This window comes from Triticum urartu, chromosome 7A (genome assembly GCF_056163025.1).
Source record: "Triticum urartu cultivar PI428250 chromosome 7A, HENAU_Tu73, whole genome shotgun sequence".
Taxonomy (NCBI): Eukaryota; Viridiplantae; Streptophyta; class Magnoliopsida; order Poales; family Poaceae; genus Triticum; species Triticum urartu.
In genome coordinates, this window is record NC_141879.1 from 490868647 (window position 1) to 490895936 (window position 27290).

The 27290-nt window shown below is 47.5% G+C and overlaps 3 protein-coding genes across 3 annotated transcripts; 2 read left to right on the forward strand and 1 right to left on the reverse strand.

Moving 5' to 3' along the window:
- Positions 1-613: 613 nt before the first annotated feature.
- LOC125523384 (oxidoreductase, zinc-binding dehydrogenase family protein) lies at positions 614-5277 on the reverse strand. Its single transcript, XM_048688425.2, has 11 exons — positions 5082-5277; positions 4736-4966; positions 4334-4432; positions 3488-3576; positions 3109-3225; positions 2680-2785; positions 2467-2551; positions 2267-2376; positions 1565-1695; positions 1171-1267; positions 614-1074 (listed from the first exon to the last, which is right to left on the reverse strand). The coding sequence occupies exons 1-11, from the start codon at positions 5163-5165 to the stop codon at positions 778-780; spliced, it is 1446 nt and encodes a 481-aa protein (XP_048544382.2). The 5' UTR covers positions 5166-5277; the 3' UTR covers positions 614-777.
- A 97-nt stretch (positions 5278-5374) lies between these two features.
- Positions 5375-9697, forward strand: LOC125523383 (choline transporter protein 1). Its single transcript, XM_048688423.2, has 10 exons — positions 5375-5716; positions 6429-6787; positions 6902-7047; positions 7408-7591; positions 7726-7799; positions 7884-8003; positions 8169-8525; positions 8643-8903; positions 9015-9242; positions 9366-9697. The coding sequence occupies exons 1-10, from the start codon at positions 5523-5525 to the stop codon at positions 9555-9557; spliced, it is 2115 nt and encodes a 704-aa protein (XP_048544380.2). The 5' UTR covers positions 5375-5522; the 3' UTR covers positions 9558-9697.
- A 150-nt stretch (positions 9698-9847) lies between these two features.
- LOC125523385 (cold-responsive protein kinase 1) lies at positions 9848-12012 on the forward strand. The gene is made up of 2 exons (XM_048688426.2): positions 9848-10738; positions 10806-12012. Exons 1-2 carry the CDS (start codon positions 10657-10659, stop codon positions 11828-11830), a joined length of 1107 nt encoding a protein of 368 aa, XP_048544383.1. The 5' UTR covers positions 9848-10656; the 3' UTR covers positions 11831-12012.
- Positions 12013-27290: the final 15278 nt, after the last annotated feature.

Here is a 27290-nt window from a genome sequence, read left to right on the forward strand (position 1 = left end):
CTTGCAAAAAATCTTAATAGTGATACTGACCCGTTACAACTGTCCCAAGTGTGATACTTCCCTGCAATTTACTCCTGCCAGAGTCAAACGTCTGGCTGCCTGCATGCATCTATAAGCAAGCTACCGGTTGATGTATCACAAAATACTGCTTGCTTGCTCTAGTTTAATGGCGTCTTCCTCATGGTAGCAAATGTATAAATTTGTATGCTGCGGACAGAGATATTTTGTGGTGTCAAAATCAAGCCCAACCTGAGAAACATAGTTGTCTGTTCTGGTTGACTTCTATTTATTCTCTTCAGTCAGATGCCTACTCCCCAAGGCCAACACTCACTTGTCTAGTAAAGCATCAGCACAAATGATTAATCCAACAGAGAAGACATCCGATGCCGAAACAGGAGAAAGATTGAGTACTAGCCGTCCATCTGGTCACAGGCCAGATGCCTTTTCTCATAATTTAGTGGGCGCAAACTGGAAAAGAGAGTGAGTTATTCGTCTCTGCACGATCATCAAATGCTGTGGGTGAGCCTAGCCTAGCATCACACATCTCAATGACCAAACAATGAAGACGACGGCAGGGCTTGCATCACTCAAAAATACTCCACACAATTATCCCTGTCATCGAAAAGGATGGATCATGTTCATGTATGTGCAGCACCTACAAACTGTTCACGACGAAAGAAACTCTACACTTTTCACATCCACAGCTGAGGTTTGGACAAAATATAAGATACACAAAACATGTCAACATCTTGGTTCGGCTGATGCAGCATGAATTACTCAGGTTTTCGAATTGGCAGGGAACGCAAACATAAATCCAACTAGAAGAGCAACCAGGAGCACAAACAAGGCAGCTAGGATGCTGAAACTGTTGCCTTGTGTTCTCCCCGAACCCGTCGCCTGTTCAGGGCGCTCATCTTTCGGACCAGGCCCTGCACGAGCACGTGATGAAGCTCCAGGCACCACATCCCAAAACGATTCTAGTGTGGCAGTAGATGCTGCGGTTTCTGGTTCTAGGATTGAGTTCTCTACTTCTGTTTCCAGTGATATCACTTCCTTGCAACGCTCCATTGCATCCTGCAGGTAACGTGCACATACAAGGGCACGTCAAGTCAAACATATTGTATTTTGGGCTTGCATCCAGACTATATAGCTAGGAGAGAACATAAGCACCTTTGTCGTTTCTGATTGTTGCAAGTAGTCACAAATATAGGAGCCAGCTAACCAAGGAATCAGAATCCTTCTAGGGAATGAGAAACTATAAGGTTCTCTGTTTGCAAAAAGAAAAGGATGTGATCAGTTGCGTAGACAAAAAAAAGCATCACAGACATGCTCCGAAGAAATAAAGAAATGTGACATATTTGTTTTCCCCTTACAATCAGAGGGTAAAAACTGTCTGCAGTTTAATACGATGTAGAAACATTAGCAAAGGAGGGTTTAGGGTTCTTTTATCAACAACAACAAAGCCTTTAGTCCCAAACAAGTTGGGGTAGGCTAGAGGTAAAATATGGTGGGTGTACTTATCATTCTATTCAAAACAAAAATATTCCTAGAAGATAAGAAATACCTCAGCTCATGAAAATTAACTTGGGTAACCTTCTGAGATGCTGAATTCTCCATATCATTAGTTGTAGAGTCATCATCTGCCTCATCAAGGATGATATCTAATCTGCTTCGTAGGCTCGCAATGATGTCCACCTTAATACGGAGTAGGATAGGTAGAAAGGCAGCATAAAATACTATTAGTTTGCTAACCATTAAAATATGCTTGCACAAATTTAACAACAAGTTAAAATGACTGCATTTATAAAAATGGCAATAAATAAACCATTCAGGATAGATTTATCATGTTTAACTCTTTGGAGAGTCAATTCAACTAATGAGGGGTAATAAGACGATAGTGCCAACTTGCTAATAAATTCAGTACAAATGAAAAGCACCATCACTAGAAAATCAAAACAAAAAAAATCTACAGTTCTACATTACAGACACCAGATAATCATGCTATATATAGTTAAACAAAGGGTTCAAAATTCCCAAGTCAGTACAGAAATGCCAACCAAAATGCCTGTTCACATTTTCAATATTGTAAGCTCTTTTTACTTCAATTGATATTTAGTATAAAATTGGTGGTTTAGCTCCAAGCTCGTGGCTTGCACAGTTGTATGTGAAGCTATTATAACAAAATGGAGACTACATAGGTAACAAGGAAAATAATACAAGGCACAGAGATAAGCCAATAACAGTGGAAATTTTATCTCATTAATACCTTCAGATCAGATATAGCTTCCGAAATAGATTCTTTTGGGCCTAAGTATGCCAACGCACTGACAGATCCAGCAAAGAGAAGCAACCCAGCAACCCCCTCTAAACTGCATTCTTTAGTGTAAGCACTAACTATTAGGCTCACATAGTTATATCAAGAGAAATCAACCATACAATACAACAGAAACAGCGTTAGCTGAGCACCTCCGGCAGGCAAATTGTTCTTGAAAGGTACAAGCAAATCGACTTCGTGTGGGCCCTCTGAAGTGATGGTCATATCATCCAAAAACTAGTTGAAAATATTAAGAGTAATAAGTGGGTGTTAAACACAAACAAGATTAGACATTACACCATGAAATAGCTTGGAATTCGTTGTGCTTATTCAACTGAAACAAAGGTTAAGTGGTTCTAATTTACCAGATCTCCATCAATTAAGGCTTTGGCATTCTGCACTTCCTTTGTGAGATGACTGATTGCCTTCGAAATAACTTTCTTAAAAGGCTCAGCTTGAACAACTGTCAATCTATGGAAGTACGTATTGTAAGTAATCAGTCCAGAATGCGGAACATGAAATTCATGGATTTGCTACAGCCTACAGCACATGCGACTATGACTGGTAACTGGTAAGCACAGTTGGTCGTTTCTGTATTTTATAATTTTAATAACAAAAAGGGGCAGCTTGGAGCACATAGCTCCTGCTTGCGCAGGGTCCGGGGAAGGCTTGTTTCTGTATTTTAATATATTTAATAAAAATCTAGTTAACTTAAAATGACACCCCTTCTGACTTTGAGACATAAATGACACAAGGATTGCTTAGCTACTAGTATCAGGCAGCATTGCAAGTACCTCGTCTCAAAATTGTATGTGCATCTGAAAGTTTGAAGCGAAGCTAATAATTTGCTATATTTGAAGTCACACGGCCTTAGACTTCCTGATGCCATCTCACATATGCGACAGGCCCACCTGTAACACATCAAAATTACGTTATAACCTATCAGTGTATTAACAGTATCTGAGCACGACAGATTTCCAAGGGCAATACCATTTATTGACATACAGAAATTAGGACAATCAATGTTAAACAAGCAAGAAAAAACAAATAAGAGTTGTCGAAATCCAAGTTCGGCAGGTCCAGCGTGATCAATGTGCTAAGAAGATTATGATACATTGATTTATCGGGGGAGGGGGAAGGAAACCAAAGTACTAGAGTAAAAATAATACGCACCTTCTTGGGCTGTAAGAGAGATGAAGGAGCAGCCTCTCATCAAAGTCACTGCCGTACCAGGGAACTGACTGAGAAACCACTCTGATAACCTGGGAAATAACATCAGTCGATAATCTGTACAATGAAAATGTCCTAGTAGGGTAGTACAGAGAAAAAAAATTCAACAGGTCATCACTAAAAGATCAGACAACAATGGCAAAAGATCCTAAAACAAATGCCAGCAGAATGTGCCCCCACCCCAGAATTCAACAAATGAATCAAAAAAGAAGTTGGTACTCAGTGTTCTAAATAATAAGGTCATTATGGCATTGTGAAAGGCAGTTTACAAGGTAAAGGTAGCCTTCCCGTTTGTTCAAGTTGATATTATGCCAAAATTCTTTAAGCAAAGACCACAAAACCTAGGCGGTAGAAGGGCCAGGTACAGAAAGATAACAGAAATAGGTCGGTAAATCAGGTTGGTTAATGGCCAAGCTTCATTTGAAAGATAAAAGTGATAGGCCAACATGAGGATATCTATTTTATTAAACAGGCGTTGATCATTTTCTAGCATTGTTTTCTATTTTTGTTCTCATCACAAAGTATATAACATGGAATGGAACATCTAATACGTAGCATTCACCAAGCCTAACTTGGTAAAATCCTCTCCATTCTATGGTGCTATGGACAAAAACTGGAACTTGAGTTCCATTATATCTTCTCAGAAACTTGTTTTGTTAACATATAAATTTGTATACATATCCTCAATTCCAAATAGCAAACCCGTGTATGAGCAAGTTTACAACACTAGTGCCACTATTCAGGACATTATTGGCACCTGTGATGAAACAGCAGGCCAAATGTTGGTACCTGTGATAAAACAGCAGAAGGAGTAGCTTTGAAGGAGCCTTCAGAAGACCATATATAGATACCCATGACACTCATTCCTCCAAGGAGCATCCTCGACACCTGCAGACCGTAAGAAGATTCACCAGTATTATCAAATATGTAGTTATTCCGAGTTGACATGACCAAATACAGTTGTGCTACCGTAGTATGATCTTGAGCAAAAGAATCAAATATGGCCGAATTTTCAATGTAATTGAGCAAGCAACTCGAACTGGACAGAAATTGTTGGGACTGCCACATTAAGGTTTGAAACCTACAGGAGAGTACTAATGATAAAAAAATGTTCAACTGTTATCTACAGCTGAAGATATTAGTATCGTCCGAGGTTTGTCGACTGTAACAAGTGAGGGCTGGACATTGGACCTGTCGGGCGTGTTCGGCGACCCAGTCGACATCGAACTGGAGCGTCGGCGGCGCGTCGTTAGAAGCCCCTGCACCACCTTTCCCGCCCTTGGGCTTGGCCTTGCCAGCTGAGGGGGCGGCGGCCCGGAGGGAGCAAGCGGGCTCGCCGGCATCGGTGGGCGGCGTGGGGAGCAGGGAGTAGACGAGTGCGCGGTCGGAGGAGGCGCTGAGCTTCCCGACCACCAGCCCCACCTGCACGCGGAAGAACCGATGAAACCAAATCAAACCAAACCTCCACGGCACGGCGACGGCGGCCTGCCCCTGCCTGAGATGCCATAGGACGAGCACGACGAGGAAGGGAAGCCACCTGCGATCGAAGGACGCCAGAGGAGGCGACGGCGTCCTCGAAGGCCTTGATGCGCGCCTCGTCGGCGACGACCGCCTTCACCATCGCTTCGCGGCGGAGGGCGATCTGGTCTGGACTGCAGAAGCGGCGGACGGCGGGGAGCCGTCACGACTTCACGTGACGCAGCGCACGGCCCCACCGCTTTCCCACCTCATTCACGTAAACCGTGATGCCACCGCTTTCCGCCGCGAGGTTACGTAAAACCCGAATCCGCTTTCGAGTTGCGATATCACTGGCAGTGGCACTGTGGCAGGCCAGTCGCAGTGAGGCGGAAGCTAGCAAGCGGCAGCAGCACTTTCCCCCCCTCGCTCCTTTCACCTGTGACCACCCGAGGAGGAAGGAGGAGGCGGCGAGCCGGCGACCTACTCCAATTCAGAAGAGCTGAGCTGCGGCAAGGGCATAATGCGGGGGCCCCTCGGCCGCGACGCCTCCGGTGCCGGCGCCGGGGGAGGAAAAGGAGGAGACGACGCCGCAGCCGGCATCATTCGCCACGACCGCAAGTGCCGGGACCTGCCGTTCCTCGCCCTCTTCGCCGCCTTCTGGGTCGCCATGATTGTCAACTCCAGCTTCGGGTTCAACCAGGGCAGCCCGCTCAGGTCGCTCCATTCCCCACCTTCCCTTTTTTCTTCTGCATTTATTTTTCCGCCGCTGTCGGTGCCCGCCTAGCTGCGATTAATTTTGCCTTTTTGGGTGGATTCCGTCGGTGAAGGTCTGCCACATTTGCCAATTTCTCGCATATTTAGATTAGATCTTTCGAGGATGGGTACAGCCTAGGGGCTAAAACTTGTCTCCTGCTCTTCCACTTTTTGCTCCTTAGTCACTTTTGATGTTTACTCCCTCCAACTAACAGTAGAAATAGCTTGTGGGAAATGCAAATGAAGTGCTTGTTGCCTATTGTGGAGCTTTCCTCCACTGGATGCAATGAACCCCTAGTCTCACTAACTGTAGGATTGTCGGTTTAGCCAAATAAGGTGATGAATCCTTGCTTACATTTTCTCCTCCAATTGTTGACACTCATCAAGTAATAAGTGATGCTTAAAATGGTCTGTTGCCTTCATTGCCCTCCTTCACAATTTATTTATCTTTGCAACCCATTTAAGGAGATGCAGAGATTTGTTGCTGTAGTTGGGTGCTCCTACGAACATGAGGTCCCCACAAAGGAAGGGGTGATTATACAGGGTGGAAGATGAATAGAACGTCGTTCGTTACAAACATTTCGTGTGCCGCTGTTCATTGTTTTTGGAATTTATAGTGGTCTTTGTTGGTGAAGACATCTATATTTGGTTTTTCTCTGCTCTGATCATGCAGGCTGACTTACGGACTGGACTACAAAGGGAACATATGTGGCAGCAAGCACGGTGACCCAGATTTGAGTGAGCTGGATGTTCGTTACTGGGTGAACCCCAACCAGGTGTACCAAAGTGGGCTCAAAAATAGCACAAATGATCTAGCTGATGCTAAGGCCATCTGCCTGATGGAATGCCCCTATCCTGCGGAAGATGGGCTGAACTTTGTTTGTGATTATCCGGAAGGCGACATACGGCTCTCTGTCGATGATTGGATCGACAGGGACTATGATTACTTCGAGTATCTCACACCAGATATGAGGAACAGTTCTCTTCAGTTGCAGGGTCCGTGTTACCCCATCATATTTCCGAGTATAAATGGTAAGTCTCGCATGAATAATTGAATATCAAGTCCTCTGATACTCAGCAAGATCCTGCCAATTTGTGAGAACGTGAAGTACATGCGCTAATTTTGATCTCTTTCTGTCACTGCAGTCTACTGGAGCTGCCAGTTTATTGCAAGGCCATCCAATGTTTCTCTGAAGCATTGGCAGCAGATGGGTGGTGTTAGCATTGATGAGAACATGCTAATAGACAAGACAATTCACAATAGCATCAACTATAAATCTTCTGTCTTAAAGGTTTGTCTCAGTACTACTTGCACTATCGGTCTATTTATCTGTTTCACAAGAAATATATTCTTCCTAAGTTCTTATCCAAAATGTCTGTCCATATATAGTTAAAGCATGCTTTTCTTCTATGGGTCAACATTATTTCACTGCAAGTTACACGACATTAAATGTTCCGTCAGTAAAGAAACACTATCAGCCGCATGTATTGCTAAAACAAAGTAGCAGCCTCATGCGATTGATATTACTCGGTTACATTTGTTAGATTCAATTTGACAGATATGCTCCTGCAAAAAACATTGAGAGCTATGTACATGCTTGCTTGTGTATATGTAGATTCTTGGAACTAATATTTTTTTTCTTATTTTGCAGAGATATGTTGCAGATATTGGGAAGTCTTGGCCTGTGTTAATCGTTTGTGGGGGATTACTCCCTCTTTTCCTATCTTTGATATGGTTAGCGATGATCCGATATTTTGTTGCTGGTATGCCATGGATAACAGTGATCCTTTTCAATGCCCTTGTAGTATCAGTCACGATGTTCTTCTATATAAAAGGTAGGATGCTTACCCAACTTCTAAATATAAGTACCACAAACTGTTATAGGTAGCAAAGTGGCGTCATGTGATATTTATCAGGAGACATCATCTTATACGTAATCTCATATGTTTGGAATATTTTATGTACTCAGCTGGCTGGATTGGCAATGATCCCTTAACTGTTGTGATTGGTCCAAGTGATCCATATGTCAGCATAGGTGGACGGGTATGCTTGTACCTCCTGTTGTTATTATTTTTAACACTATCTTTGCTACACTTTTCGTTATCCCATGATTCATCTCTTCACCAGGAAATAAACCACCTTCATGCTGCTGCTGTATTGATGACAGTGGTAATGATCATTGCTTTCCTGACTTCAATAGCTCTTGTTCGGCGTATACTGATAGCGACATCCACAACTGTCCTAAAGGTGCGTATGGTGCTGAATCCACTAGCTTCACATGCACACCGTTTCCCGCAATAAGCTGTGCGGGATTACAGCTCGCATTTTGCAAAAGCATGGGTGCTAGCTTATGTGTGTTGTCTATTTCTTGCTTGTATTTTCTGAGCGCTCATCAGGATGAACTGTATGTAGGTGGCTGCAAAGGTCATTGGTGAAGTCCATGCACTCATCATCTTTCCGGTCGTACCATACTTCGCCCTTGCTATCATCTATATGTTCTGGTTTGCGGCGACACTGTATCTTTTCAGCTCTGGTCAAGTTCTACAAAATGATTGCAATGCAGAGTGCTGCTCATTTGATCTCAAGCTGGGAAAAGTAAATTGTGACAGCTGTTGCGGGTACAGTGTCCATTACACCCCTCATATTGGAATTGCGATTCTTTTCCACCTGTTTGGCTGTTACTGGGCAACACAATTCTTCATCGCATGCTCTTCGACCGTAATTGCTGGATCAGTTGCTTCATACTACTGGGCGCGTGGTGAAATATCGGTAAGCACCGCACACGAACCTTAGACTGGCAAATAACTCCAGTTAATTGTCATGTTTTAACATTGGAAGGCAGTGTTTTCCATCCGACTGATTGTGTGGCACATTGTTGTTTTGCAGCATGACATACCATTTCATACCGTGGTGTCCTCCGTGAAGCGTTTGCTGCGCTACAGCCTTGGATCTGTGGCTCTAGGTTCACTGATCGTATCCAGCATGGAGTGGGTGCGGTGTATACTTAAATCGCTCCGCCGTAGGCTGAAGGGGGTTGATTCAACTGGTGAAAGCCGCTTGGGGAAGACAGTGTCATCCTCATCTCACTGCTGCTTGGGCTGCATAGACTGGACCATCAAGTCAGTGAACCGGAATGCTTATATCGTGGTAAGTACCAACAGTCCTCCTCGCTGTACTTGTTACAACTGTCTTGTGTGGCTTTGATGAGAATTGCGCCGATACAAATCGGTTTCTTGACACCGCGAACTGCCGGTGAAGATTGCCGTTACAGGGAAAGGGTTCTGCAAAGCCTCCGAGCTCGCGACCGGGCTGATAATGAACAACATACTGCGCATCGGTAAGGTGAACGTCATCGGGGACGTGATCCTCTACCTCGGAAAGCTGTGCGTGAGCCTGTCCAGCGCGCTGTTCGCGTTCCTCATGCTGGACACCCACAAGTACAGGTCTGCTCACAACAAGATATCGTCCCCGCTCTTCCCCGTGCTGGTAAGCAAGCGGTGTCCTTTCGAAATACGGCCGAAAACCGCACTCACCTATCCGTCCTAGATGCATTCATAACTGAACTTAACTTAGCTCCGGCATGACATATGTGTACATTTTGGTTGTCAGCTGTGCTGGGCGCTTGGGTACGTGGTGGCGCAGCTCTTCTTTGGGGTGGTGGAGACGTCGGTGGAGACGATAATCCTGTCCTTCTGCCAGGACGCGGAGGAGCACGACGGGGAGGCGCAGTACGCTCCCCCGCTGCTCATGGAGACGCTGGGCGACACGAGCCAGCTGCAGAGGCTCACGCAGGGCCCTTGATTCGACCCAGCTTCTCGGCATTGATCGACTTTAGTAGTGTAGGGTTACCAGAGGCAGCTGGTTGGGTGAATGGCTTTGACCATAATAATACGCACTATATACTACTACTATTAATTAACTGCGCTGTTAGGTGGAATGAAGGCATGCCTGGCTACGGTGGCAAAGACCTCTACTACTAGTAGTGTCGATGAAGTTTCTTTGTGATGGGGATGGGGATGGCAATCGGATACCAGATGGATGGTGGATGTTGCTCCATGACTGACGGTTCAACCTATATCCCGCAAAAAAAAAAAAAGAAACGGTTCAACCTATATCAATGCTAGGTAGTAGTACAACGGAAGTCTAGCAATGATGAAATGCGATCATCATGGTGATGTGAGCACTGGTGTAAAGCAACCGAATGGGGTTGGAAACCAAATACTAGGTGGTACAAGTAGTCGTGTCGTGTCTCGTGTGGCTGCTATGTGAGAAAACGTGCTGGTGGTCAACAGAGACTAGAACAAAATATCGTTAGTGAGACTACCCGAAGTAATAATTTAACTCTTTCAAACCCAAGGGATCTGGTGGGTTTAGATGGATGAGGGAGATTTTTTTGCTTTTGTTTTTTGTTTTTGCGGATGATGGATGAGGGAGATTGGAGTGGACCGGCCGTCTAATGATTCATCTGAAATCTACTCTACACTGCAAATTATCTACATGTGTGTGCAGGTCAACTGACTATATGTCGGCCATCTGAAATGGAAATTACCTGCGTGTCAACGTCGCGCGCCACCATTTAATCTAGTGCACACTAGTGCTATCAAAGCAAAATATGTCATAGCAGGCTGCTGAATGCTGCCCCCGTTCATACACAACGCCTCCTAAAAGCACGCCTAGTCCTAGCTAGGCGTCATTTTCTGTCACTCTCCGTCTCGGCCGGCCGGTCGTGGAAGAGAGCTTCATATTATTATTACATCCGACTTTTCCTGATGCGGCAATTCAACCAGCTTCTTCTTCTCCTCCGTGTCTGATCACTCGCCATCACCGGCTTCTTCTCCTCCATACAGGAGCTAGGAAGGAACTCTCTCTGGTGCTGTGTGTATTATATGATCGAGTCGCCATGCCTTGTTGCTCTTGCTGCTTCCGCGTCTCCAACAAGGAAGAGAAACACGCCTCCGATCTCTACTCCCGTTCCATGGGCAGTAAGCAACAGTTTCCCATTCCTCACGTTACTTGCCATTCATGGAATTGACTAACCTTTGGCTTCAGGACTGTCATCTGAGAAGAAGATCAAGCTCTTCTCCTACGCGGAGCTGCGGTCGGCGACCAACAACTTCCACCGGAGCAACCACATCGGGCGAGGCGGCTTCGGCGCCGTCTACAAGGGCGCGCTGCGGGACGGCAGCGGCGACGTGGCGGTCAAGGTGCTGTCCGCGCACTCCCGGCAGGGCACCAGGGAGTTCCTCACCGAGATCGACGTCATCGCCAACGTGAAGCACCCCAGCCTGGTGTCCCTGCTGGGCTGCTGCGTGGAGGGCCGCCACCGCATCCTCGTCTACGAGCTCCTCCCCAACGGCAGCCTCCATGGCGCCCTCCTCGCCTCCGCCGGCGACCCCTCCAGGCTCACCTGGGCGATCAGGCGCGGCGTCTGCGTCGGCGTCGCTAGGGGCCTGGCGTTCCTGCACGAGGAGATGGCATCCGGCCCCATCGTGCACAGGGACATCAAGGCCAGCAACGTCCTCCTCGACGCCGGCTACGGCGCCAAGATCGGCGACTTCGGCCTCGCCAAGCTCTTCCCGGACGCCGCCACGCACGTCAGCACCCGCGTCGCGGGGACCGCGGGGTACCTCGCGCCGGAGTACGCGCTGTACGGCCATCTCACCAAGAAGGCCGACGTCTACAGCTTCGGGGTGCTGCTGCTGGAGACCGTCACCGGCAAGAGCAGCTCCAGGAGCTTCCATTTATCCGACGAGGGGGACAAGGTGCTGGTGGAGAGGGTGTGGGAGCTCTACGAGGCGGCCAACCTCAGGGACATGATCGACCCGGCGATGGAAGACGGCTGCAATGAGGAGGAGGCTGTGAGGTACATGAAGGTGGCGCTGCTGTGCACGCAGGCGACGCCGCTGCGGCGGCCGTCGATGCCGCGGGTGCTGGAGATGCTGGAGAGGGAGGATGTCCGGTTGAGGGAGAAAGAGATCACGCCGCCGGGCTACGTCCTCCGGGACAACAAGGACATCCACTCCACGTCCATGGTCGTTGCTTCGCACACCGTGACGGAGGTAGCGCCAAGGTAAAGAAGTGTTAAACGAGTCTATAGCCTAGCCCTAGGTTGTTAGGATCAGCTCGTGTGCTGTATAAATAATGATCAAGTTAGGTTGTTGTAGATAAATCCTAATTGGATTGTATCTTGTACCCTGCCTGAGTATAAATGGAATGCAAGGCCTGCACATAAATCAGGGCAATTCATTCCTTCTGACTAGAAGGTTCGACCGTTCGAGTAACTAGCTAGCTAGTAGTAGTAGAATTGAACTGACAAGCTGAGACAAGCTGAGAGGGTCTAGCAGTCCTTGCCATGAATGATGTCATCATTGTTTTCTCTTTGATAAGAGCCAAAAATGCATTTGGCCTTTGCATCGATGTATGCATGCAACCATGTTTAGTGTTGTTCCACAACTTTGTAAGGCAGATTGTCTTTTGATTTAATCCTTTCAAGGAGCAACCGTCAGGAGCGTTGTCTTTTCATTAAAAAGGAGAAAATTACCTCTATAAAGGATGCTGCGGGCGAAAAATGAACGATCCCGATAAAAGTAATTCTCCGCAGGGAAATTACTTCTATTAAGAGTCTAGCAGTCCTTGCCATGAATGATACCATCACTGTTTTTTTTTTCCGAAGGGCCACAAATGCCTCTAGCCTTTGCATCGATGTATGGCATGCAACCATTTTAATGGCAATTGTTTTAATCTTTATAAGTAAATGAAACTAAAAGAAACTTGAAGGGAATCGAGCACAACCCATTCTGTCCGTGAACGTGAAGTAATTTTTACCGGTAAAAAAGTGCGTACCGATAAGAAATCTATCATTGTTGAATGCTTGAAGATCGGCGCATGGGCCACATGTTTCTCCTCATTCTTTTCCTATACGAAACGAATATCAAACCAAACACGGTGGAGGTCCCACCCACGTCACTGTCCTTCACATGCACGCATGTAGTAATGTACCGACCCAATCTCTCTTTTCTCATACAAGATCTCTTAGGGGAACTACTATTTATTGAGCTTGCATTGGTTTTTCCTTAAAGAGAAAATGGTGATGCAGCAAAGTAAAAATAAGTATTTCTTGCGGTTGAGAACCAAGGTATCAATCGAGTAGGAGAAACACACAAGTCACCAATGATTGCACCTACACAAACAAACAAATACTTGCGCCCAACGCGATAAAGAGGTTGTCAATCCCTTCACGGTTACTTGCAAGGAAAATATCACCTGATCATCCTACTGTAAAAATATCACTTGATCATCCCATCGATCCACGACGATCACCCAGCAGGCTCTCAATGAAAACACCAATGTCGGTTCTATATCCGGCGTATCTCGTACACTAGTGCAGAACCGGGTTGTATCACCGGTTCGTAAGGCCCTTTATTATCGGTTCTGTAACCGACACTAAAGGATGGGGACTAAAGGTCCCCCCTTTAATACCGGTTCAACACGAACTGCCACTAAAGGGCCACCACGTGGCACGAGCCAGCACCGAGGGCGGGGAGACCTTTAGTACCGGTTGGTAACACCAACCGGTACTAAAAGGTTTGGGGGGTTTTGAGTTCATGATTTCTTTTTCCTTTAATTTTGTGTTTTTCATTTAATTCTTTTTCATTTGCTGGTATTATATTGTACACATTATGCATATATATAAATAGAATTTCTCGTAGAACCGATCATATATATTATCGAATGTCTCGCACCACCATTCACACATACACATGTATATATATATATTGGTATATATATAATTTCTCCTACATGGAGGCATTACTGCGGTAACGGGTAATGGTATTCTTGTGACGCCCCCGATTTGACCGTACACTAATCATGCACGCAAACGTGTACGATCAAGATCAGGGACTCACGGGAAGATATCACAACACAACTCTAAAACATAAATACGTCATACAAGCATCATATTACAAGCCAGGGGCCTCGAGGGCTCGAATACAAGAACTCGATCATAGACGAGTCAGCGGAAGCAACAATATCTGAGTACAGACATAAGTTAAACAAGGTTGCCTTAAGAAGGCTAGCACAAACTGGGATACGGATCGAAAGAGGCGCAGGCCTCCTGCCTGGGATCCTCCTAAACTACTCCTGGTCGTCGTCAGCGGGCAGCACGTAGTAGTAGGCACCTCCGGTGTAGTAGGAGTCGTCGTCGACGGTGGCGTCTGGCTCCTGGACTCCAGCATCTGGTTGCGACAACCAGAATGAAAGGAAAGGGGGAAAAGGGGGATAAAGCAACCGTGAGTACTCATCCAAAGTACTCGCAAGCAAGGAGCTACACTACATATGCATGTGTATCAAATGGAGTAAGGGTATCATATGTGTACTGGACTGCAGAATGCTGGAATAAGAGGGGGATAGCTAGTCCTATCGAAGACTACGCTTCTGGCAGCCTCCGTCTTGCAGCATGTAGAAGAGAGTAGACTGAAGTCCTCCAAGTAGCATCGCATAGCATAACCCTAACCGATGATCCTCCCCTCGTCGCCCTGTGAGAGAGCGACCACCGGTTGTATCTGGCACTTGGAAGGGTGTGTTTTATTAAGTATCCGGTTCTAGTTGTCATAAGGTCAAGGTACAACTCCAAGTCGTCCTGTTACCGAAGATCACGGCTATTCGAATAGATTAACTTCCCTGCAGGGGTGCACCACATACCCCAACACGCTCGATCCCATTTGGCCGGACACACTTTCCTGGGTCATGCCCGGCCTCGGAAGATCAACACGTCGCAGCCCCACCTAGACCAACAGAGAGGTCAGCACGCCGGTCTAAACCTAAGCGCCCAGGGGTCTGGGCCCATCGCCCTTAGCACACCTGCACGTTGCGTGGGCGGCCGGAAGCAGACCTAGCCTAGTGGCGTTCCAGTCCAATCCAGCGCGCGCCGCTCCGTCGCTGACGTCAAGAAGGCTTCGGCTGATACCACGACGCCGGGATACCCATAACTACTCCCGCGTAGATGGTTAGTGCGTATAGACCAAATGGCCAGACTCAGATCAAATACCCAGATCTCGTTAAGCGTGTTAAGTATCCGCGAACGCCGACCAGGGCCAGGCCCACCTCTCTCCTAGGTGGTCGGAACCTGCCCTGTCGCTCCGCCTCAAAGATCCACACAGAGGGCTGTTGGGACAAGGGTCCTTTCAGCCCCCAATCCGTGAATCACTCACGGGTGCTCCACAAGCCGACCCGTCTTTAGTCACCACATGTATCATGTATAAAGCATATAGTATATACCCGTGATCAACTCCCGAGTGATCACGGCCCGATAGTATAGCATGGCAGACGGACAAGGATGTAGGGCCACTGATGAAAATACTAGCATCCTATACTAAGCATTAGGATTGCAGGTAAAGGTAACAACAGTAGTAGCAAGGACAGGCTATGCATCAGTATAGGATTAACGGGAAGCAGTAACATGCTACACTACTCTAATGCAAGCAGTATAGAGAAGAGTAGGCGCTATCTGGTGATCAAAGGGGGGGCTTGCCTGGTTGCTCTGGCAAGAGAGAGGGGTCGTCAACTCCGTAGTCGTACTGGGTAGCAGCGGCGTCGGTCTCGGTGTCTATCGAGAGAAGAGGGGGGGAGAAACAATAAATATTTAAGCAAGCATATGCATAGTGATGCATGACATGACAAGTAACGGCGTTAGAGGTGCCCTATCGCGGTATGAGGTGATACCGGTGAAGGGGGAAAACATCCGGGAAAGTATCCCCGGTGTTTCGCGTTTTCGCACAGATGAAACAGAGGGGGAAAGTGGCGTGTTCGCTATGCTAGGGATGCGTGGCGGATAAACGGGCTGCGTATTCAAATTCGTCTCGTCGTTCTGAGCAACTTTCATGTACAAAGCTTTTCCATCCGAGCTACGGTTTATTTTATATAAATTTTAAAAGATTTAAATCATTTTTAGGATTTATTTATTTAATTTAATCAACATTATCCAGAATAGTGTCTGCTGACGTCATCATGACGTCAGCATGACGTCAGCAGTTGACCAGGTCAACCTGACGCATGGGTCCCACCTGTCAGTGTCATATTTGATTAACCAATTTTAATTAACCTAAACATGATTAATTAGGGGGTGGGCCCCACTGTCATTGACTATTTAATTAACTAACAGCTGTTAGTTTAATTAGTTATTTGGTTAATCTAATTGTGATTAATTAGTTTAATTAATTGTTTGGTTTAATTAACCCAAGTTTAGTTAAGTTAATTAATTCTTTAATTAATTAATTATTAATTCTGTTTATTTAATTATTATTTTTCTTTGTTTTTAACATTTATATTTTTTTGTAAACGTTTTGGGGCCGCGGGGCCCGGCTGTCATAGGCCCATGGCCATTGCGGGCACGAGCGCTAGGGCGCTGCGGGGCGCCCGATCTGGTCGTAGCCAGTCGGGGCCACGGCGAGCGGAGACGAGGCACGGCGAGGCACGGGCCATGGGGCGTCGGCCGGGGAGCGGACTAGGCGGCGCGACGGAGCCGTGGCAGAAGACGGGGCTACCACGGGGAAGGGCGGCAGCGGCTGCGACTGGCGCAAGCGCACGGTCGAGCCCACAGCGGGCAGCAGCGGCGAGCGGGGGGGGGGGGGGGGGAGGGAGGCGGACATGGGCAGTGGTAGCGGGCGCGCATGCGGTGGCGAACGACGGCGGCCTGAGGCAGCAGGAGGAGGAGGAGGCCAAGGGCGGAGCGCGGTGAGGGGAAGGAGGTGGGGGTCGTCGGAGAGGCTCACAGCGGAGCTCGTGGAGGGCTCGGTGAAGCCGGGGGAGGTCGAGGCCGTCCGGCGAGGTGGGGATGAGGACGACGGTTCCAGGCGGTGGCGGTTGGCGTCGGTGCGACGAGCACGACGTCCTGCGGAGCTCGGGGAGGAGGACGAGGACGCGAGGCCGTCGCGGCAACGGGCGACGGAATCGGGGGTGCGAGGCGACGCGGGATCGGGCCCCTCCCCGATCCAGAACCAGCCGAGCGTGGGGGGCGCTGGGATGGAGGGTTGAGGAGGAGGGAGCTGGGCGGCGATGGCGATGGTGAACGGCGGCGGGGCGACGGGGATCGAGGCGGAGAGGCTCCGGCGAGGTGGCTCCGGCAGGCGGCATCGGACGGCGTTGAGGTCGAGCCCTGATCCATTTCTGGATCGGGAAGGGGGCGAGGACGGGGAGGCGCGCGACGGGGTCAAGGCGACGATGGCGGGGCGGCGCCTGAGACGACGAGAGGCGACGGGGAGCGCCGTCAGCAAAGTGGGCAGCGGGGGAGTGCGAGGAGCGAGGGGAGTGGGGGGGTTTGCCCCGATCCGATCGGGGAAGGGGAGAGCGGCGTGGGGGGGGGGGGGGGAAGTGGGGATCGTGCTAGGGTTCGGTGCCCCCACGGGGTTATAGGCCAGGGGAGGGAGTGGGCCGGCCTGGCAGGCCACTGGCTGGGCCGAGGCCCAGTTAGCCTGGGGGGTTTCTTTTTTTTTGTTATGTATTTTCTTTTCTTTTATTTATTTCCTTTTCTGTTTTGGCTAATTGTTTGGGCACCATATGAGTTTTGTAAAATATGAGAGTTGGCCCACAATTCACATCACAATATATCCTACCACCAAAAACTAGTTTGGGGTAATTATCATTTCATATTTATTTTTTTATTATTAAAAAGGTTAGTAAATAATGTTTTCAGCCACTGTTTGAGGTCGTTTAAGTCACTTATCACATTTCAATAATGTTGTATACAATTTTATCATAGCCTCTGATTTATCTACTATTTATTGAACATTTTAGTTTTAATATTTGAAAATCTTTTATTGTTTGCTTGATTTTGATTTTGAACTTGAATCGGTTTCGAACTAACTCGAGATTAGCAACTATAAACGAGGTGACGTGGCATCATTAGCGTGGGATCACTGTAGCTTAATTATCCGGGCGTCACAATTCTCCTCCACTACAAGAAATCTCGTCCCGAGATTTAAGAGGTGTGTAAGGGGGAAGAATAGGTTACGAAATCCTAGTGATTCTTCTTGATCGTTGTTGCTCTTCTCGAAGAGGTCGATCCATAACATTGATGTCTTCATCCCTATGCTTCAGTCATCATGATGAAGTCGGCTTCCTTTCTTCGAGAACTCAATCGTACTTACGAAAGAATAAAGGGTGGGTATATTCCGGGAGAACAGACCTCTGCAAGGTTGACTATCTGGTAGTTAACATCAGGGAAGGCGGCGGAAAGTAACTCTCGAACTAATACTTAAGAAAATATCGAGAGTAAAGTAAGGAGGTACCATGAGAAGTTTCAAGCGGGTAGGCAATCGTTCGTTGCCTGAAACAGAGTGTGAAAGGGGTTCAAAGAAACGGAAACAAGTATTGTGTTTAATACCAGGATTGAGGATCACATGGAAGGTGGCTCGTGAATTACATACGAGGCCAGGTGCGAGGAACAACCTTAAAAACAGGGGTGTGTATAGGAGAGTCAGGTTTCGATCCTGAGGAACTGTGGGTTATGGGCCCACCATGTGGGTTAAAAGCAGGAAGGGCGGTGACGTATTGCACGATCATGAAAGCAAGGCATGTTAGAGGATAGTCTGTCGGTTATGTCGGCAACAACATCGGTACCAAGGGCGAGGGACGAAGAGAACCATTTTCCTGCTCGTTGAACGAGGCGGACCAATAGGTAGAGTTCTCGTCTATCGGCGGTTACCAGAAAGTTTTCAACAATAGTAACAGGGTCTTGCTGACAGAATGGTACACCGAGGGGTTTACATAAGCAATGAATTATTACTGCTTAGATTATATAGATCACAAGAAAGGTCAACAAACCAATGGAGAGCAAAATGTGATCATCAGGTTAAACAGAACAATGGAAAGGAAAATGCGTTTAAACACATATTTCAGGGGTATATCCTTCCCAAGGTGAAGCAGAGCATGATATCCATGATAGGATATAATGTAGAAAACTCATTAGGTAAGGGGAGAGAAAATTTCATGACATTACCCATACAACAGTGTTTGAATAGTTGATAAAGGAAATTTAGCATGGTGCTTCAAAATGTGCAGAGTACCATAGACATGCTTCGAGATAGCATTGACAAGGTCATCAAGTAAGGTTCAGAATTTGGATGCACGAAGGATCCATCAGGAACAACTTGTAGAATAAGTTTTACAATTTCCGCATGGAAAAAAATCGCTAACCTTGCTTAAGATGGGAGCTATGACAATAGGTCCTCCGGCCAGGTGTACTAGGCATGACACCACCTTACCAGGTTATATAAAGACCAATGTTATGACTCTTGGAAAAGGTTCCAACCATCATATCTGACCGAGATTCAGATCTGATTGGTGTCAGGATAACTCAGACTCGGGATGCCTGAGAAGAAAGGTGTAACACACATTGTCGAGATGACATTGTAAGATTCTCGGGAATTGAACTATGGAAGCGAGTTCCGAAACAAGAGTTCTCCACTAATCCAAGGAGAGATGAGGAGGTGCCTGATGGATTCAGCAACATTTTGTCAAGATTTCCAAAAAATGAATTTCCACAATTCAGGTGAACAAAGAGATATCATTTGTCGGATCAAATGATATAATGATGTATGCTTGAGGAAAAGATACACAGTTAAAGGTGCACCCGAAATATGGGCTTACGTAGAATGATCAATGTTAGAATGGTGGTTCAACAACCAGTAGTCTAAGAATGAACGGCCGACCATTAACTTCAAAGCAATAGGGTTGCTAGAAGGAAAGAATCCAAACAACACCGTTCACTTGTTGGAATCAACACGGGGACCAAGAAAGAATGGTGATGGTGAGAAGTATCACTATACCAAGAATTCTTAAGATGTGGAGTAATCCTCGTGACATTCTTGTCATAAAAGATGGTAATACTCCAAGGTAAAGAAGAACAAATGCTGGATAGCAATGAACTCAAGGTACAACACAGAACACGGACAAGTTTGTGTTGGAGGGAAGGCAATAAAGTGGTCGATGACAAAACAACTCATCGAGGGCAAGGATGGTATTTCTCATCATGAATTCAATTGATATCCTGGAAGAACTCGGAATGCTGATGATGATCACGACACATTTGTCGGGAGATTTCATGAGGATGTAATCGATCAGCGATGACATCAAGTCAAAGGAATGATGAAGCAAGAGGTCAATGGAAGCACAGATACGACACAACTCGAAATCAAGCTTGCTTTTCAAGGTGAATTGATATGACAAGGAAAATCGACGTAAGCTTAGCTCATCGTCGAAGTGGTGCTCCGAGAATAAGGTCCAGGTAGCACAGTTAAAATTTGGCATGATAATGATATAGACGAGTAGGCTCGGAATGACGTGATCGAGTTCAGACTTGTAAGTAATGAAGGTTACCAAGAGTTGTTGAATCATAGTGCGGACTCAATTCAGTTGTCGGTGTCCTTGAGGGGTTCTAACAACTGAGAACCCGTTGGAAAAATGGAATCGGCAAGAATATTAGTTGATGAAGAACTCATAAGAAGTTATGTATCCCGTGGTATCCTCGAGATACCAGGGGGTAATACTCGATGATAGATCAAAGTAGAGGTTGGACTGGGGTATTGCTCTGCAGAAGACAAGTGCTTAAACTTGCACGAGAAACGGTACCTAAAAGAGAACATGGTCGAAACCACGATTGCAAAAGGCCAGATCCCAGATATAATATGAACTTATATCAAGGGAGTAATTAATTAAAGAGAAGCTTTAACGATAAGATCTACATCGTGTCCATGGGCATGAACACAAAGTTCAAGGTCGACTCCTACTTCTTCAATGCATAACCTTACATTTACCTTCCCTTTTCGAAGTTGTAGTGTTGAAAAGTTATCTGATGAAGCGTCAGCAGGGTATAACCCGCATAAATTTCGAGGTCACACAAATTAAGGAAGGCATAGGTTCAACCCGTCAAGGTATCGTGGAAACATATACCACAAGCCTTGAGAGTAAATATTACCAGCTCGAAAGAAGAGCATGGTTGGCAAAAGGAGAGGATACAAATTACCAAAGGCATTATGTATCGGAGAAATAACTCACAAGGTGATTAATTATGAAGGACATTGTCGGATAATAATCCAACAGTGGATATGGTGATCCACAATGGAGCTGATGTGAGTATCGATACCCAATCAGAGGAAGAAAGAATGCAAATGCATCGTTTTACAAAACATCTGAATAATTCAACGTTTAAATAACAAAGGATTTATGATTTTCAAAACAAGGGATCAGGAGCAAACGCTCTGATCAAGGACGGACAAGTTGAATAGACTTAGGGGTACAATCGATGGCAATCTGATTGGCCGAGGACCAGCTCACATTTTAAATGACATCTGAGCTGGAAGGATGAATTCTATGTTCTGAGTGAGGATTGCGAGCTTCGCAACATATTGAGTCAATGGACTCAAAATGATATTGACAAGGTTGCCAATAAGACTATTATACTTATGGGATTAACCATAATGCAAGCAAGCAAGAATTTCAGGAGCAATAGGTTGCTCAGGATTTTCGGAAGACCGAATGGTATTTCGAAGAATTTTGTGAACTGCATGAATATCTGGGGATGAGCGGATACTCGATGAGTGCGAGAATTATCCGTAGGGGTATTCAGGTGACAAAGAACAGCAAGGCAGTAAGCTCGAAGGATTCTCGAAAATACGACGAGTATTTCGGGGTATCTTGTAATAACAAGACCAACTAGGGAGGTATGCAAGCATAACAACTGCAAGTATTTATCCATAAGGGTTGATCGGTGGTCGGGAATTGCAAAAGCAACGGGCACAAGGTCTCGAGAGAAAATCGGAGAGTATCTTCGAAATCTTCTGGTGCAGCCGGCGATCACCTGGACTGAAGGGGCTCTCCGGGAGAAAGTATTTACCAGAACCTAAGTTAGATTTTTAGTAAATTCATTTAACCCGAATAGAAGAGAGATCAGAGTCCCAGAGTATAGGTCGAGGAATAAAAGATCGTAATACCACCCAAATGGCTATGTGGGCCCGTAAGCCACACAACCATGTTAGTAAACAGTTTTCACTGACTAGACTCGACTTCGGCCAAGGAGTTTGGAAGGGGGATTCCTACAGGCAGTCGGCTCTGATACCAACTTGTGACGCCCCCGATTTGACCGTACACTAATCATGCACGCAAACGTGTACGATCAAGATCAGGGACTCACGGGAAGATATCACAACACAACTCTAAAACATAAATACGTCATACAAGCATCATATTACAAGCCAGGGGCCTCGAGGGCTCGAATACAAGAACTCGATCATAGACGAGTCAGCGGAAGCAACAATATCTGAGTACAGACATAAGTTAAACAAGGTTGCCTTAAGAAGGCTAGCACAAACTGGGATACGGATCGAAAGAGGCGCAGGCCTCCTGCCTGGGATCCTCCTAAACTACTCCTGGTCGTCGTCAGCGGGCAGCACGTAGTAGTAGGCACCTCCGGTGTAGTAGGAGTCGTCGTCGACGGTGGCGTCTGGCTCCTGGACTCCAGCATCTGGTTGCGACAACCAGAATGAAAGGAAAGGGGGAAAAGGGGGATAAAGCAACCGTGAGTACTCATCCAAAGTACTCGCAAGCAAGGAGCTACACTACATATGCATGGGTATCAAATGGAGTAAGGGTATCATATGTGTACTGGACTGCAGAATGCTGGAATAAGAGGGGGATAGCTAGTCCTATCGAAGACTACGCTTCTGGCAGCCTCCGTCTTGCAGCATGTAGAAGAGAGTAGACTGAAGTCCTCCAAGTAGCATCGCATAGCATAACCCTAACCGATGATCCTCCCCTCGTCGCCCTGTGAGAGAGCGACCACCGGTTGTATCTGGCACTTGGAAGGGTGTGTTTTATTAAGTATCCGGTTCTAGTTGTCATAAGGTCAAGGTACAACTCCAAGTCGTCCTGTTACCGAAGATCACGGCTATTCGAATAGATTAACTTCCCTGCAGGGGTGCACCACATACCCCAACACGCTCGATCCCATTTGGCCGGACACACTTTCCTGGGTCATGCCCGGCCTCGGAAGATCAACACGTCGCAGCCCCACCTAGACCAACAGAGAGGTCAGCACGCCGGTCTAAACCTAAGCGCCCAGGGGTCTGGGCCCATCGCCCTTAGCACACCTGCACGTTGCGTGGGCGGCCGGAAGCAGACCTAGCCTAGTGGCGTTCCAGTCCAATCCAGCGCGCGCCGCTCCGTCGCTGACGTCAAGAAGGCTTCGGCTGATACCACGACGTCGGGATACCCATAACTACTCCCGCGTAGATGGTTAGTGCGTATAGACCAAATGGCCAGACTCAGATCAAATACCCAGATCTCGTTAAGCATGTTAAGTATCCGCGAACGCCGACCAGGGCCAGGCCCACCTCTCTCCTAGGTGGTCGGAACCTGCCCTGTCGCTCCGCCTCAAAGATCCACACAGAGGGCTGTTGGGACAAGGGTCCTTTCAGCCCCCAATCCGTGAATCACTCGCGAGTGCTCCACAAGCCGACCCGTCTTTAGTCACCACATGTATCATGTATAAAGCATATAGTATATACCCGTGATCAACTCCCGAGTGATCACGGCCCGATAGTATAGCATGGCAGACGGACAAGGATGTAGGGCCACTGATGAAAATACTAGCATCCTATACTAAGCATTAGGATTGCAGGTAAAGGTAACAACAGTAGTAGCAAGGACAGGCTATGCATCAGTATAGGATTAACGGGAAGCAGTAACATGCTACACTACTCTAATGCAAGCAGTATAGAGAAGAGTAGGCGCTATCTGGTGATCAAAGGGGGGGCTTGCCTGGTTGCTCTGGCAAGAGAGAGGGGTCGTCAACTCCGTAGTCGTACTGGGTAGCAGCGGCGTCGGTCTCGGTGTCTATCGAGAGAAGAGGGGGGAGAAACAATAAATATTTAAGCAAGCATATGCATAGTGATGCATGACATGACAAGTAACGGCGTTAGAGGTGCCCTATCGCGGTATGAGGTGATACCGGTGAAGGGGGAAAACATCCGGGAAAGTATCCCCGGTGTTTCGCGTTTTCGCACAGATGAAACAGAGGGGGAAAGTGGCGTGTTCGCTATGCTAGGGATGCGTGGCGGATAAACGGGCTGCGTATTCAAATTCGTCTCGTCGTTCTGAGCAACTTTCATGTACAAAGCTTTTCCATCCGAGCTACGGTTTATTTTATATAAATTTTAAAAGATTTAAATCATTTTTAGGATTTATTTATTTAATTTAATCAACATTATCCAGAATAGTGTCTGCTGACGTCATCATGACGTCAGCATGACGTCAGCAGTTGACCAGGTCAACCTGACGCATGGGTCCCACCTGTCAGTGTCATATTTGATTAACCAATTTTAATTAACCTAAACATGATTAATTAGGGGGTGGGCCCCACTGTCATTGACTATTTAATTAACTAACAGCTGTTAGTTTAATTAGTTATTTGGTTAATCTAATTGTGATTAATTAGTTTAATTAATTGTTTGGTTTAATTAACCCAAGTTTAGTTAAGTTAATTAATTCTTTAATTAATTAATTATTAATTCTGTTTATTTAATTATTATTTTTCTTTGTTTTTAACATTTATATTTTTTTGTAAACGTTTTGGGGCCGCGGGGCCCGGCTGTCATAGGCCCATGGCCATTGCGGGCACGAGCGCTAGGGCGCTGCGGGGCGCCCGATCTGGTCATAGCCAGTCGGGGCCACGGCGAGCGGAGACGAGGCACGGCGAGGCACGGGCCATGGGGCGTCGGCCGGGGAGCGGACTAGGCGGCGCGACGGAGCCGTGGCAGAAGACGGGGCTACCACGGGGAAGGGCGGCAGCGGCTGCGACTGGCGCAAGCGCACAGTCGAGCCCACAGTGGGCAGCAGCGGCGAGCGGGGGGGGGGAGGGAGGCGGACATGGGCAGTGGTAGCGGGCGCGCACGCGGTGGCGAACGACGGCGGCCTGAGGCAGCAGGAGGAGGAGGAGGCCAAGGGCGGAGCGCGGTGAGGGGAAGGAGGTGGGGGTCGTCGGAGAGGCTCACAGCGGAGCTCGTGGAGGGCTCGGTGAAGCCGGGGGAGGTCGAGGCCGTCCGGCGAGGTGGGGATGAGGACGACGGTTCCAGGCGGTGGCGGTTGGCGTCGGTGCGACGAGCACGACGTCCTGCGGAGCTCGGGGAGGAGGACGAGGACGCGAGGCCGTCGCGGCAACGGGCGACGGAATCGGGGGTGCGAGGCGACGCGGGATCGGGCCCCTCCCCGATCCAGAACCAGCCGAGCGTGGGGGGCGCTGGGATGGAGGGTTGAGGAGGAGGGAGCTGGGCGGCGATGGCGATGGTGAACGGCGGCGGGGCGACGGGGATCGAGGCGGAGAGGCTCCGGCGAGGTGGCTCCGGCAGGCGGCATCGGACGGCGTTGAGGTCGAGCCCTGATCCATTTCTGGATCGGGAAGGGGGCGAGGACGGGGAGGCGTGCGACGGGGTCAAGGCGACGATGGCGGGGCGGCGCCTGAGACGACGAGAGGCGACGGGGAGCGCCGTCGGCAAAGTGGGCAGCGGGGGAGTGCGAGGAGCGAGGGGAGTGGGGGGGTTTGCCCCGATCCGATCGGGGAAGGGGAGAGCGGCGTGGGGGGGGGGGGAAGTGGGGATCGTGCTAGGATTCGGTGCCCCCACGGGGTTATAGGCCAGGGGAGGGAGTGGGCCGGCCTGGCAGGCCACTGGCTGGGCCGAGGCCCAGTTAGCCTGGGGGGTTTCTTTTTTTTTGTTATGTATTTTCTTTTCTTTTATTTATTTCCTTTTCTGTTTTGGCTAATTGTTTGGGCACCATATGAGTTTTGTAAAATATGAGAGTTGGCCCACAATTCACATCACAATATATCCTACCACCAAAAACTAGTTTGGGGTAATTATCATTTCATATTTATTTTTTTATTATTAAAAAGGTTAGTAAATAATGTTTTCAGCCACTATTTGAGGTCGTTTAAGTCACTTATCACATTTCAATAATGTTGTATACAATTTTATCATAGCCTCTGATTTATCTACTATTTATTGAACATTTTAGTTTTAATATTTGAAAATCTTTTATTGTTTGCTTGATTTTGATTTTGAACTTGAATCGGTTTCGAACTAACTCGAGATTAGCAACTATAAACGAGGTGACGTGGCATCATTAGCGTGGGATCACTGTAGCTTAATTATCCGGGCGTCACAATTCTCCTTTGGGATTTATGACCTGGTCGAGCAAAAATCCCGCTATTTCCTCTTGAATTACTCCTACGCGATCCGTTGGTAGGAGCTTATCCCTCACCTCATTGAACTTTTAAGAAGGAGATCAATATCCATGTTTTAGTTGTGTGATTAGATATCGATAATGATGTAAAAATTGTGAGTAGTGTTCTGGCAAACGTACCCACAGTTGTCTATCAGATTTGATCTTTTTGGACGCCATCATACGAATGTTCTCGCAAACATAGTATGCACATAAATCAGTCCCCGACGCCTACTTCATGGCCTTTATGAGAATATAAATCAATCAGATAATAATTAATCAAGCATGATAATTAATGATATTGAAACTAGAGTTAAAGATATGGTAGCTAGTTGGTACCATACTTAATTACTTACCCTGGGTCGAAACAAATGCAACTTTTATTTCCATTCGCGTGGAACCGTATTGATGAACTTTTGCCAAATCCTACCCGTCGGCAAAGAAAATGAATAAAGGAGTAATTAATTAGTTGATATCAGGAAATGACGAACTAAAGAGGCCGACACTGTTGGGGAACGTAGTAATTTCAAAAAAATTCCTACGCACATGCAAGATCATGGTGATGCATAGCAACGAGAGTGGAGAGTGTTGTCTACGTACCCTCGTAGACCGGCAATGGAAGCGTTGACACAACGTATAGGAAGTAGTCGTACGTCTTCCCGATCCGACCGATCCAAGTACCGAACGTACGGCACCTTCGAGTTCTGCACACGTTCAACTCGGTGACGTCCCTCGAGCTCCGATCCAGCAAAACGTTGAGGGAGAGTTTCGTCAGCACGACGACGTGATGACGGTGATGATGTTCTACCGACGCAGGGCTTCGCCTAAGCACCACTATGATATGACCGAGGTGGAATATGGTGGAAGGGGGCACCACACACGGCTAAGGAACGATCACGAGGATCAACTTGTGTGTCATGGGGTGCCCCCTTGCCTCAGTATATAAAGGAGGGAGAGGGGGAGGTGCGGCCGGCCCTATGGGTGCGCCTGGAGGAGTCCTACTCCAACCGGGAGTAGGACTCCCCCCTCTTGCCTTGTTGGAAAAGGAAGGAGGAAGGGAGAAAGAGGAAAGGGGGGCGCCACCCCCCCTTCGTTGTCCTATTCGGACTAGGGGGGGGGGGGAGGGGGCGTGTGGCCTACCCTGGCCGGCCCTCCTCTTCTCCCTTATGGCCCATGTAGGCCCAATAACCCACGGGGGGGTTCCGGTAACCCCCCGGTACTCCGGTAAAATCCCGATTTCACCCGGAACGTTTCTGATATCCA